The sequence below is a fragment of the Culex quinquefasciatus genome, chromosome 2 (genome assembly GCF_015732765.1).
Source record: "Culex quinquefasciatus strain JHB chromosome 2, VPISU_Cqui_1.0_pri_paternal, whole genome shotgun sequence".
NCBI classification, from domain to species: domain Eukaryota; kingdom Metazoa; phylum Arthropoda; class Insecta; order Diptera; family Culicidae; genus Culex; species Culex quinquefasciatus.
Window position 1 is genome coordinate 215,690,355 of NC_051862.1, and position 14,712 is coordinate 215,705,066.

Consider the following 14,712-nt stretch of genomic DNA (forward strand, 5'->3'; position numbering starts at 1 on the left):
TCGTCAGTTCGAATCCCGGGGTGGATGGAAGCTGAGGTGTAAAAAGAGGTTTGCAATTGCCTCAACAATCTAGCCTTCGGACAATTAGTTTCGAGTAGGAATCTCGTAATCGAGAACGCCCAGGCAATGCTGTAGAGCGAATTATTTGATTTTGATTTGAGTAAAGTAATGCTACAGTAAAAAAAATGTTGAATTATCAATTGAAAATATGAAAAAAAAGGAAAAATTGAATTCAGAAGCCATGGTTTTTGACATTAAAAAAAAAGATGTATACCAGTACAGTTGTTTTGCAATCCTCAATTTACATAATATCAACGTAATTCCATTAAAAATTTGTTTTTTTTATAATACAACATTGTTTTGCTTTCTGAGTTTTGGGCTGTTGAACACAGCAAATAAAGTAGTAATCCAGCTGCGTGTAAAAGGCCTGGGTGTAAAATAAATGTTGCATTATTTTATGAAATTCTGTGTAATATTACACTCTGAAATATGTAGCCCATCAGTATGGTAAACCTTCTTGACCGAAATGTCAAGCTCATATATGCGTTTATCCTTACAGCTTTTCATCGGTCTGACGGCCGAGTGGGCTAAGGCCAGTCCTTACTGTTGGTGCTGGGTTTGACTCCCGTCGGTTGCAACTTTTTTTGTGTTTGCAAAAATTGTACATGCAGTGTGTAATATTAAGTGTTTATTTTGACGAAGGTGATATGCATGCTTTTGTATGCGATTTTACCATCGGATTTTTTGCTGTGAAATGAACGCTTATTTTTTTTAAATTTATTCCAGTATTTCAAGAAGTGGTGAAATATGCTTCCAATCCCGCCCAATTACTCCATCATGTTCATCTCGTGGACAAGATCAAATTTCTCGCTCACAGAAATCATCATAAAACCGTTGTCAAAATGTGGAATTGATCAGGGACAGTTGTGTACGTCGTCAAGTCCCCACATATATAAAATGATGTGCGTTCCGCAATTCGTTCAACCACAATTGACATTTTGACCCCAGACACTGTCGAAATATGCTCTTCTAGGGGAGCGTGCCTGATGTCGACAGATTATTATTTCTATCAAGTGGCATTAGATTTAAAGAAAATATAACTAAACATGTTTGATATGTTAATGGTAATTGGGTACTAAAGCCCTATCTCAATTTTTATGTACAACGGTAAAAAACACGATTATAAACCATTTCTGATCACTTTTTTTCATTTTAATGCAAATTTTTTTTTGACGAGACAACATTTTTTCGATGGATCAACTATGGTCCCCTTTGAACGAGCTGTCAAGTAGGAGCTTTTCTGTCAAGAAGGACCGCGAGGTTAATTTTTCAAAATTGATTTTAAAATCCATTTTAAATACTTTGTGGTCGTACTCAGAAAAATAAGCTCTATCGCTGTAAACAATAATATCAGCAATCTAAGCTTCATTTTAGGACCCAATTGATGTTAAAAAATATGGATGAAAATTGATGATTTTCCCCTTGCATCGAGCCCAGCATCCCATTTTCAATTCCAGGCAATTAAAATTTCGACTCATCCGAAGCCAGTGGAAAAGCATAACGAACATGTGGAGGATTCAAATCATTTACTCCCAGCAGCATTTCCTCCCTCACTCTCTCTCTCTGGCTTAGTACCGCTCAGAGTCTCAGACTCAAGATTCGGATGCTGGTTCTGGCTGGTTCCTTGAGTCAGTCGTGTTCGGGTTGTCGAGTAGATCGGTCGTGTTTAAAGTGGAGTGGAGTTTCGTCTTAAGCCTAACGCCAGTGTTGAATGGATCCTGCCAAGCTGATAATGAGTGTACTCTTCCTCTGGTGAAACAGCAGCTTAAGCCTCGTTCAGTGCGATCAGTGATAAGGTTACTTAATCCGTACCGCAAAGGGAGAGTGTTTCAAGGGATTACCAAATTCGAGGAACAAATATCGTCTATTGTCTAATCAAATGCCAAATAGAAGCAAGTGACTGCGCTGAATGGTGAATCACAGGATGAAGATTCTTCTGGTGGCGGTTCTTGGACCTCTGCTGGTCCAGGCGATCGGTTCCCGAGACCTGTACAGCTACATCAACGAACCGAGCGAGATCCTGCCCCGTGGTGATGAGGAATTTGCCGAGGTCAAGCTGGACACTCCGGCGCACTTTTACTCCGAGAAATACGACACGCTATACGTAAGAGCAGAAATTTTGCCCGCGAAAAATTGCTTCAGAAAGAGTGAATGAAGCATGCGGTTATCAACGGTTTTTGAGCGTGTTCTAATCTTGACTTTCGTCGTGTCGTGACCTTTTGGGTGATTTTTTGGTTGAAGAAGGCGCCATCAGCAAACCGTTAATGAGTGCAAAATAAAACAGCTGGCTACACTTTATCAAAACCTTTACTGAAAGTGAGGAAGACATTGCGAGTAAAAATGCGTGGGAGTGAGAGTTTACTGATTATGTGAAGAGTAGTGTGTGTTTTGCAATGCAATTGCGTGCAAATTGGTTATCAAAAAAAGTTATTCCTGTGTATGTTTTATGCTGAGGAATAATGCACTTGGTGAAATGTGAATAAAACTGAAAAACTAACGATGCATATAAAATCATCTGCAGCTAAAAAAAACTGATAAGCTGATAATTTATGGAATTTGAGCATAACTCATAACGAATGTACAGCTAAATCTGTAAAGCTCAACAATACTTACATCCATTTGAAATGTTTAAATCAAAATTGATCGAATTTTTCTTAAGATCCAACAAAGTTCAGCTTTTCCACAACAAATCATTACTAAATTTTCAATCAAAGGCTGCAAAATTTCAAAAAAAAAATTGAAAAAATTAAAGAGCACATTTTTCCGAAATTTTGTCCATCGAATTTTTCATATCCTGAAAACCATTTCGCATCAATACTAAACTGCCGTTCTACGCATAATTGTCCCATGTCAGTTTTGGACGATTTTGACTTTATGACATTTTTAAGTTTAGTTTTATGTGTACTTTAAGAAAAACACATAAAATCTGGTACTTTGTTCGCAAACTCATTAAAAACAACACCAAGTCTGTTTGTCCCGTCGTTAAACTTCTACGCATAATTGTCCCACCAAGTATTTTCTTACACGGAATCATCAGTTTTACTAAGCATTATGTCTTGTTTACCAGTTGTATAGCAAGATAATCACAAATAAGGGTGATAAACTGATAACTAGGGCGATTAGGGACACATAGGGCGAATAGGAACCCACGGGACAATTATGCGTAGAAACACAGAAATCGATCGAAAAATTTCAATCGCGTTTTTCTCAGTTGCACTTTTTTGAACATGGGACAATTATGCGTAGAACGGCAGTAAAGTGCTATGAATTCGCTATGAAACTATTTTAAAATCTAGGAAAAATAGCATTTTGATAAAATGAGCCTTAATGTGAACCCTAAGTCTTATTTTGTACTTTCCAAATATTATAAGAAAACGAAAGTTTTGAAAAAGAATTCATTCAATCTTATGCCCAGTGGCGTTTACGTCGTTTTGGCGATTATGAGGTAGTAGAATTAATTAATTGCATTGCTAGCAACAATTCCTCATACTGGAAATAATCAAATACTGCCGTACGAGCGATTGTTCCTCTTGCCCCATATGGCCGTCTTGCCCCACCTTCTCCTAAGCTTTTAAAATTTAAATAAATAGTGTCCATACTTGACCATATCTGAAAATGATATTTTAGAAATGCTGGATTTTTTTTAAAGCTGTTTAAAAATTACTTAAAATTGGTGACTCATTTTTCTCTGTTTTCCAAGTTTGCGAATTATGTTAAAAATTAAAAATGTCTGTATGTTAAGTTTAAAATTCACTTTGATATTAAAGCGTTATTTTGAAATTCTGCGAAAAAAAGGTTAGCACAATTTCTCAAAGGAGTAATGCTCTACGAAATCGGCTGATTTCGATTATTTTTATTTTTTGTATCTTTTATTTATTTGGCTCAAATACATGTCTCCATACAATTTTGGCAGTTGTTCATACAAAAATGATACGTAAATATTAGAAAATCTGTAACTTTTGGAGAAATTTCCTGAACGATTTGTTGTCTTAGGCAAAGTTGTAGGCAAGGTTGTAGTTGTAGGTGATGAGGACTATTAAAAAAAATAGATTCAGGAAAAATTGGTTTGAGAATTTCTAAACCAAGTTTGTTTTCACAAAAATTCAATTTTTCAAAATCCTTTTTTTATTTTTAAAATTATTTGATCTGTTTAGGGCACAGAAAATTTGCCACCAAATTAATATCAAAAAAAAATTGAAATAAAAAAAACTCAACAATTTCTAACTACAGTTTTTGATGTGAAATCAAATTTGCAATCGGAAAGTACTTCACAATTTTTTTTAATAAAGTACACCGTTTTCAAGATATAGCCGCTTGAAGTTTAATTTCAACTGAAAAATTCCTGTCCATTCCTGAAAATATCATTTACATGAAAATGAGAAAAATTTCAATAAAACAAGCCTTTCCAACAAACTTCGTTTTGCCTTTTTTGGTTTTTGACGTTTTAGCCTTTTTGCTTATTCAGCCTCCTGTGATCAAAACTTGATTTTACGTAACTTTTTCCATACATTTTGCCGATGCTCCGGAATCGGTTCCAGAGTGGCCAAAGTGTCAATTAGTTAGCGTAAGAACCTTCCTTGGGCTTATACGAACCCAATGCAGTAAAAAGCGCCTCGATCCGTTGTTCCGTATTGAACTGATTCGCGTTCGAACAAAACCACCGAAATTTTTTATATATATAGAAGAAGATAGATTACTTAAGATACATCAAAGATTGAACCTATGGTTGCTGAAATACAGCGAGTAAAAGATAAAGAAACAAGAAAATTGAAGTTTTTTAAGTCTCATTCTCATCCAAAAAGCCTAAGTAATAGTAGCGATATCTCAGAAATGAATGGTCCTATTTTCAATGTTAAAAAATGGAACATTTGTAAAATTTTCTGATCTTTTGAAAAAAAAAACTGTTTTGAACATTTTGATATTAACTCCATCATTTCAAAGGGCGTAATATTAAATATTTTTTTAAATGTTAGTCTGTATTCCAAAACTTGAAAATTATTATTAAATTTTAAAATAAATTAGAAAATGAAAATATCTCTGTTAACTCGTAAAATTAACCATTTAAACTGCATTTTCCTGCTTTGACGGCCTACTTTTCTGTACCAAAAATTAAAAGAATCGAAAAGTGATACTTTTTAACAAGAGCTGAAAATTTATACTTATGAGCAATTCTCTACCAAAACCGGAAATGGATTTTATTTGTATTTTTTGATTTGGCTCAAACTTTTTGGGGCCTTCCCTATGACCAAATAAGCTATTTTGCGTCATTGGTTCACCCATACAAGTCTCCATAAAATTTTGGCAGCTGTCCATACAAAAATGGTATGTAAATATTCAAACAGCTGTAACTTTTGAGTGAATTTTCTGATCAATTTGGTGTCTTCGGCAAAGTTGTAGGTATTGTTGAGGACTTTATAGAAAAAATAGGAACACGGAAAAAAAATTTGCAGATTTTTTTATCAACTTTTTTTTCACTAAAACTCAATTTCCCAAAATACATATTTTTTATTTTTCTAGATTTTTTGATATGTTTTAGGGGACAAAAATCCGCAACTTTTGAGCCATAGAGAAACATGGTCAAAAAATCTGCCGCCGAGTTATGAATTTTTGAAAAAATAGTGATTTTTGGAAAAAATCGAAGTTTTATGCAAAAACAAGTTTGACATTACTTTTTAATGCAAAATTAAATTTGCAATCGAAAAGTACCTTACAGATTTTTTGATAAAGGGCTCCGTTTTCAAGATATAGCCACCGAAAGTTTGATTTTAGCGAAATATTTGCAGTTTTTCAATTTTTTAAAATAGTGACCATGAGTGACCATTTCTAAAAATATTTTTTTGAAAAGTTCATAAAATTTGCTCTAAAATTGTCTAAGAGACATTGAAGATTGGACCTCTGGTTGCTGAGATACAGCGGCTTAACCCTCTAACGCCCATGTTTACTCCAGAGCACCACTAATTTTTGTCTTCAAAATTAAATTTCTCTGCAACCCTGCATTTTTTCGACCTGATTCAACCTGCATTAGTTTAGGGGAAAGTGGGGCAAGTGTAACAAGCTAAGGAAATGCTCGTTATAACCCATTAAAAAGTTAAAAAATCTGTCGGATTTTATTATAATCATCTTATTCTAGGTCTTGACTAAGACTTTGTTTAAACAAGTTTTTAAAAAATCCTGTTTTTTAATATGAAAAATTGATTTTAAAATTTTTGATTTTCCGTACGTTCTACTCAACTATTGGGGCAAGACGAGCAACCCGTTGGGGCAAGAGGAACAATGCATGAAAAAAATATGGTAATTTGCTAACAATTGAACTGTTATCACTTAGATACATCAGATTAGAATGTATTTGAATGGTTTCTTCCATTTTTAGATTAAATAATAATATTTTACTAAAAATTTTATCGTTTTTACGAAAAAAAATACTACTTCGATGATAAATAGTAAATTTTCATAATATCACTATACTTTGTATGTACAATTTTTTTTAACGATTGTTTATCAGTTTTTAAGTACTTTCATGTATTTATTTCCCAATAAAATATGTTGTTGCAGCAATTCGTATTTTTTTCCATACTAAAAACCCATATGGTACACTTGCCCCACCTGAACAAGATTTTTTAAAAGCTCTCAACAGAAATAACCAAAAGTTAAATCATACTTTGTAATAGGTGCATGTCATTTGTAGGGACACTACTGATCTAGGAAAAATAGCATTTTGATAAAATGAGCCTTAAAACGAACCCTAAGCCTTATTTTGTACTTTCCAAATATTATAAGAAAACAAAGGTTTCGAAAAAAAACTTCATTAAATCTTATGCCCCGTGGCGTTTACGTCATTTTGGCGGTTATGTGGTAGTAGAATCAGCTAATTGCATTGCTAGCAACAATTCCTCATACTGGAAATAATCAAAATTGTAAAAATTACGGCCGTAGGAGCGATTGTTCCTCTTGCCCCATATGGTCGTCTTGCCCCACCTTCCCCTATATAGATTGTTAGCTTATGGCCATTAAAATTTCATCAAATTTGGTCGATCCTATTACGAGTTATGGTGAAAAACGTAAAAAATCTCGATTTTGCTCTGGGCGGGAAGGGGTTAAAGAAAAAGAAACACGAAAATTTAAGTTTTCTAAGTCTCACCCAATTAGCCTACCATTTTCTAATGACGATATCTCAGCAATTAATGGTCCGATTTTCAATGTTAATATATGAAACATTCGTGAAATTTTTCGATCTTTTCGAAAAAAATATTTTGAAAATTTTTAAATCAAGACTAGCATTTTAAATGGGCGTAATATTCAATATTTGGGCCTTTTAAAATGTTAGTCTTGATTTAAAAATTTCAAAATATTTTATTCGAAGAGATCGGAAAATTTCACGAATGTTTCATATATTAACATTGAAAATCGGACCATTAATTGCTGAGATATCGTCATTAGAAAAAGGTGGGTTGTTTTGGTGAGATTTAGAAAACTTCAATTTTCGTGTTTCTTTTTCTTAAAGCGGCTCTATCTCAGCAACCCGAGGTCCAATCTTCAATGTCTCTTAGACATTTTTATAGCAAATTTTCTGAACTTTTCAAAAAAAATATTTTTAGAAATGGTCACTCATGGTCACTATTTTTAAAAATTGAAATACTGCAAATATTTCGCTAAAATCAAACTTTCGGTGGCTATATCTTGAAAACGGAGCCCTTTATCAAAAAATCTGTAAGGTACTTTTCAATTGCAAATTCAATTTTGCATTAAAAAGTAATGTCAAACTTGTTTTTGCATGAAACTTCAATTTTTTCCAAAAATCGCTATTTTTTCACTCGGCGGCAGATTTTTTGACCGTGTTTCTCTATGGCTCAAAAGTTGCGGATTTTTGTCCCCTAAAACATATCAAAAAATCTCGAAAATCAAAAAATACGTATTTTGGGAAATTGAGTTTTAGTAAAAAAAATTTTGATAAAAAAATCTGCAATTTTTTTTTCCGTGTACCTATTTTTTCTCAAAAGTCCTCAACAATACCTACAACTTTGCCGAAGACACCAAATTGATCAGAAAATTCACTCAAAAGTTACAGCTGTTTGAATATTTACATACCATTTTTGTATGGACAGCAGCCGAAATTGTATGGAGACTTGTATGGGTGAACCAATGACGCAAAATAGCTTATTTGGCCCCCACAAAGTTTGAGTCAAATAAAAAAATACAAAAAATAAAAATGGTCGAAATCGGCCGATTTCGTAGAGAGTTGCTCATACAGCACTAAGATGGGTACGGGAAAGTTAAACTTTCCGGCACTTGTATCGAAAAGAAATACTTTTAAATATTGTTTTGATTTGAACGGTGAGTTGACTAAACACAAGGACATTGCTAAAAATATTGTTTGCCGCTCGTGGCAAAACTTGATATTTTTCAGAACTCGTCGTATTTATCCATTTTCCTTGACATTTTCGAACCATAAGTTATAATTTTAATTGTTATATTTTTTGTATTCTAAATCAGTTAGTTTAAAAGTAACACCCACATCCGATTAGGAGTTTGGAAAAATAAACCAAGACTCTGAAAAAAGCAAGTGTAATTAAAATAAATAAAAAATCTAAATATTTTCACAATCATCCACCGACAAAGGGGCAAACTTTGCAGGGGTTGGCACAACCACAATCTATCAAAACGGGCAATCTAAGTATAGACAATGTATTCCAAAGACGCTTACGATGCGTTATTATCGCTCGACGAAACCAGGACAGATCACCACACCACACTGAGTCGATGTTTGTAGCGAATCTTCATCGCAATGCTAAACAACGAGCTGCTTAATGTTACGCAAACAAACTTGATACCCGAGAACCACACACGCACAAAGCCCTGATAACCCATTCACAAATCCGCATGAATGAACGCTCTCTTCGATTCCCCGCAGATTAACACCAACGGCATCCTTTCGTTCGGGTCGGAGTTCATGAACTTCCTCAACCTGCCCTTCCCGATCGAGTACCCGGCGATCGCGCCGTTCTACTCGAACGTGGACACCACCCTGCCGAACGACACCGCCGCGATCGTGTACTTCCGATCTGCTGATGGGGAGCTGCTGGACCGGGTTGGGGAGTTGGTTCGGAGTAGTTTCGCCGAAGCGGGGGACTTTGAGGCGAGGGAGGTGTTTGTCGGGACTTGGGAGCACGTTGGGCACTTCAACATGAAGAACGACGTCACGAACTCTTTTCAAGTGGCGTTGATCCTGGGCGAGGAGGAGACGTACGTGCAGTTCTTGTATCCGGAGCATGGGATCAACTGGATTCAGGGCGATACGGGGGATTCCGGGTTGCCGGATGTGCGGGCCCAGGCTGGGTTCATCTCGGAGGATGGTCGGTTCTTCCAGCTGCAGGGATCGGGAACGGATAATGTGAGTATTGTGGTTGATGATCGTTGTTGGGTTGTGGAGAGTAATGGTTGGTATTCTTTGTAGATCAAGCACTTGACGGTATCGTCGAACATGGGCGAAGCTGGCTCGTGGTTGTTCAAGGTCGGACCGCTGGAGCAGGAGGAGAACGTCCTGGAGCCGAACATGATCGATGAGGGTGCGCTAAGGGAACCTCGAACCTGTGCCGAGGGGGGTCACTTTAAGTGTCATTCGGCGGCGTCCTGTACGGACACCCGCAGTGGATACTGTTGCACGTGTAAGGCTGGGTATTACGGCAATGGGTTCAGCTGCGTCAAGAACGATGTTCCGCTGAGAGTTGTGGGCGCTGTGAAGGGTTCACTGAATGACTGGACGATCGATACCCAGATGCAGTCGTACGTGGTCATGGCTGACGGACGGACATATACGGCGCTTAGCCCGTTGGAGGACGACGTCGGTACTACGCTGCAACTGGCTCAAGTGATCGGTGCCAGCATTGGATGGCTGTTCGCAAAACCCATTGGAAACGTACTCAACGGCTACCAGGTCACCGGTGGAAAGTTCAACCAAACAACCACGATCAGCTTCGAGGGATCCCACGACAACCTGCGCGTTGACCTGATCTTCAACGGCTTAAACTTGTGGGATCAACTGGCGGTAGACATCCACATAGAGGGACAGGTCCCGCAGATCCCACTTGGAGACAAGCTCCACATCGAAGACTACGCCGAGATCTACCAGAAGGCCAGCAAGGATCGCCTGGAGTCGTACACCTCGCACAAGGTTCACATTCCGTCGGAGGATCGCGAGCTGTCGTACACCATCCACCAGGTGATCACGTTCGAATCTTGCAAGTTCCTGGAGACGGACAGCGCAGCAAATCGCGTCGCAACACTCAAGACCAGCAAGATCAACCTGGGCTACGAACCTCGCGAGAAGGCGATCCGCATGGGTATGCTGAGCAAGGTCACCTCCGGAGAGCGGCTGAACCCTTGCGACGACGCAAACTGTGGAGCAAACACGGTCTGCGTGCCGAACGGAGACGATTCGTATGACGTAAGTTCCAACTTATACCAATGATCGATACCCTACTAACCAACCTTGAACCATTTCAGTGCAACTGCAAGAACGGCTTCACGTACGTGCCGTACTCGGCCAACGATCGCGTCAACTGCGTCGACATAGACGAGTGCTCCGGCGTGAACATCTGCGACGAGAACGCGCAGTGCATCAACGAGCCGGGCGGCTACAACTGCGTCTGCCATCCGGGCTTCGAGGGCAACGGGTACCAGTGCGAGCGGGCGGGATCGTCGACCAGCTCGGTGATCGTGGTTACGCCGCCGAACACGTACTACGAGGTGGACACGCCACGGGAACCGGAGCACAAGGAAGCGCCGCAGGAAGACGATCGGTGCGAGGTAAGGAGAGGCATGATCGTGACTTGTTTTAAGAATATAACCATGATCTTTGTAGTACTGCTCGGAATTTGCCGACTGCAACAACGGACGCTGCGAGTGCAAGACCGGCTACGCTGGAGATGGATTCGTGTGCGAGAACCCGTGCGATGCGGATCACGTGTGGAACGGTGAGACCTGCGTTCGACAAGGCTCCACTGAAGAGTGTAAGTTTGTCGTTGCTTCTGCCTGCTAGTTGTTACTAAGAACCTTCTGTTTCAGACGAGATCGCGCCCTTCTGCACGGTACAGGGTTGCACCTGTCCTACCGGATACGCCTTGATCGAGTACGCATTCGACCAAATCTGTCGGCTTTTGGAGGCTCAGCCGGAAGATCCGGATCTTCCGTCGTGTGACGTCGAGAACAACTGTAGTCCTTCGGCAAACTGCGAGTGGGACGAGCATCAGTACCGGTACCAGTGCGTGTGCAATCCCGGATACGACGGCAACGGTTACACCTGCGTTGAGAAGGAGGTGTCCTGTCTGGACGAGGAGGACATCTGCGATCAGCACGCGACCTGCAACTACATCGTCAGCTTGAAGAAGTCGATCTGCGTGTGCAACAAGGGATACGAAGGAGACGGTCGAACCTGCCATCTTGCTCCGGAATGTGCCGAAGACGATGACTGCGGCATGAACTCGCTGTGCTCGGACGGACTCTGCGTCTGCCAGGACGGATTCGAGCGGGACATTTCCGACTTTTGCGTGCGCACCGGATCTTGCGGAGGAGCGTACTGTGCGGAGAACGCCATCTGCATGCTGGAGAGAAGACAGAACATCCAGTACTGCCACTGTCCGGACGGATTCGTCGGAGATGGAATCCATTCGTGCAAGTCGATTCCACCTCCCTGTAACATCCGGAACAACTGCGGACTGCACGCATCCTGCGAGCCGGACTACAAGTAAGCATGATCGACCTTTTCAACGCAGGATATCTAACGTACTCCCCTTCCAGCAATCCCTCTACCTACGAGTGCAAATGCAACGCCGGATACTTCGGAGATGGATTCCTATGCACTCCAGAACGAAACTGCCGCAACATCCCGAGCTTGTGCGATCCCAACGCCAAGTGTGTTTCCACGACCAGCGGATACCAGTGCATCTGTAACCAGGGTAAGACCTCCCGTACGATCCCATAATCAGCTTGATACCACGATCACCTTCCACAGACTACATCGGCAACGGAAGCGTTTGCAGCACTGCTCCACGGCTCGATTCCGGATTCCTGCTGATCAGTCAAGGTGTCGCCAACGTTAAGGTTCCGTTCAGCGGAGCTCGTGGTCTCCCGGTGACCATGGCCCAGATGGCGATCGGAGTCGACAAGGATTGCGCAACAGGTCGCATTTTCTGGAGCGATATCTCCGCCAAGCAGATCTTCAGCTGCAAGTACGGTGGAACCGATCGCAAGCCGTTCATCACCAAGGACATCGTATCCCCTGAGGGAGTTGCTGTCGATTGGATCTCACGCCGTCTTTATTGGACGGATTCAGCCAAGGACACGATTGAAGTGGCGAGCTTGGACGATCCGGACCTCCGCACGATCATCGTTTCCAAGTACCTGGTGAACCCGCGAGGCATCGCCGTTGATCCTCACCAGAGCAAGCTGTACTGGTCGGACTGGAATCGCGAGAGCCCCAAGATCGAGTGGTCCAACCTGGACGGTACCGAACGGGAAGTCCTGGTAAGCGGACCCCAAGTCGAACTTCCCAACAGCATACAGGTTGCACCGGGCACCGGCGAACTCTGCTACGCCGATGCCGGAACCAAGAAGATCGAGTGCGTTGATACCTACTCCAAGCGCATCCGGACCGTGGCGAGCAACCTAACCTATCCCTTCGGACTCGCCATTACGGACGATCACTTCTACTGGACCGACTGGACCACGTAAGATTCCGAAATATCCCAACTCAAACCCAATCTAACCCCCCTCCAAATTCCAGCAAAAAGGTCGAATCGATCAACACGTACGGCGAGCGGCAAAAGGGCATCCCGTCGCCCGTTTTCGGCAGCCACAAGATGTACGGAATGACGGCCGTCACGGACAAGTGTCCGCTGTTCCACAGCCCGTGTGTCATCAACAACGGGGACTGCCCGGAGAAGCGCATCTGTCTGACGAACCCGCGGGCGCCGTCCGGCCGGGGCTGCAAGTGCGCGGACGAGTCCAACTGTAACGATGTTATTATGGACTATTGAGGCGAGAACGGGATCCTGTGAGGATCGGTGGAGTGTTTGCAGCGAAATGGAGGGAGAGAAAAGAAGTGTCTTTGACAGTAGCATTTAAGTTGAAGCAGATGTGCTAGTTATGGAATCATGGAAAAGTATACTTTTGACACCGTAATGTAGTTCGTAAAGTTAGTACAATAAAGTCGATTCAAAGAGTAATGTGAGATATTATTTCTGAGAAAGAAAAAAAATTAAAAATACAGGAAAATTTTCGAAAAGAGTTTTGGAACTTTTTATAAATGACAAAAAAATGTTTTTTTTTTTCGAAAAAATACATGAAAATGCCTAAAACATAAGAAACACTACACTTTATCAAAGTGTGCATTTTTTTGGCAGTAAAATTTCTTCATATGAAGTAATACTACAAGATTACTTTCAAACTTACTAACGTCTAATAAATGAATTCAATTTGATTGTATTTCCCAATAAAAATATTATCCTAATTTTTAAAATGGAGATTTCGGCATAACCTTGTTTGACTTTGTGTAATAGACTAAAGATACTTGGTTTTAATATATTTCTGTTAAGTATCCCATTGTATTTTTAAGCTTTAGCTAACTTAATTTTAAAATTTTAAAATGAATATTTTGATGAGATACCAGTTTTCCAATCTAATTGATGTATCTATATAGTGAACTCTCTCTGTGTTGATATTGTAGGGACCGTCGAGAGCGGGAGGTATCAAATTATAGAACGAAAAAATCAAAGCATGTTTTTGAAGAAACTATAAAATTAATTGACAAATGGAACAATATTGACATCGAGAAGATCAACAGCCAGAGAGACGCCTGTAGTTAGAATCAAATATTGAATATGAATTTTGAAAAATCATAGATTATTTTAAAATTAAATAAACAATTGAATATTTTCATCATTTTAACTTTGAACTTATTGTATTATAAATATAAATTTTAAATAATTGTAATAAACCATACCATTTTTATAGTAAATATATGGTAGAACTGAAAAATAGTGCAAACTGCTATTAAAATTTTGAAAAATATAAGTCTGGAGTTTTTTTTTTGAAAAGGTCCAATAAACCAAATTTCCAGTTTTTGCTTTTTGGGTGTTTTTGAAACCGCCTTGAGTCAGGGGTATTAAAAACACCCAAGAAGCAAAAACAGAAAATTTGGTTTATTGGTCCTTTTCAAAAAAAACTTCAGAAGTGATAATGACTTTATGATACATCCTTGAGAAAAAAACAATTGCAAATATATTTTTTGAAGGTAAATCAGCTTTGAGGTTAAATTAACTTTTAAAAATAAAATACCTACCTAAGAATTCGAATCGAAGAAAATGAGTTTTTCTAAGTGTTCTGATCTTTTCATTAAAAATAATAATCGTTACTTTTGAAAAGGTTTTCCCAATTTCCTCATTTATTTCCTAATTTCATAGTTAATTTGATCCTAACTAAGTAATTTTAAATTCTAGAAAATTTTCTCAGCCTTAAAAAATATTTTTTTTGTAGTGCTTTTCATTCAAGTAGTATTCACAGCAAAAAAAGTTGAATTTTGGAATGTTGAAAATTTGATAGGTTGAATATTACTCATTTTTTGAGTAATATTACTCAAAAAATGTGTAAAAATGTGAA

At 39.4% G+C, this 14,712-nt stretch overlaps 1 protein-coding gene across 1 annotated transcript; it reads left to right on the forward strand.

The window, feature by feature from the left end:
• Positions 1 to 1,697: 1,697 nt before the first annotated feature.
• LOC6035994 (nidogen) lies at positions 1,698 to 13,277 on the forward strand. Its single transcript, XM_001846048.2, has 9 exons — positions 1,698 to 2,164; positions 8,969 to 9,448; positions 9,512 to 10,501; positions 10,561 to 10,863; positions 10,919 to 11,066; positions 11,122 to 11,800; positions 11,854 to 12,011; positions 12,068 to 12,782; positions 12,839 to 13,277. The coding sequence occupies exons 1-9, from the start codon at positions 1,970 to 1,972 to the stop codon at positions 13,089 to 13,091; spliced, it is 3,921 nt and encodes a 1,306-aa protein (XP_001846100.2). The 5' UTR covers positions 1,698 to 1,969; the 3' UTR covers positions 13,092 to 13,277.
• The last annotated feature ends 1,435 nt before the right edge of the window (positions 13,278 to 14,712 follow it).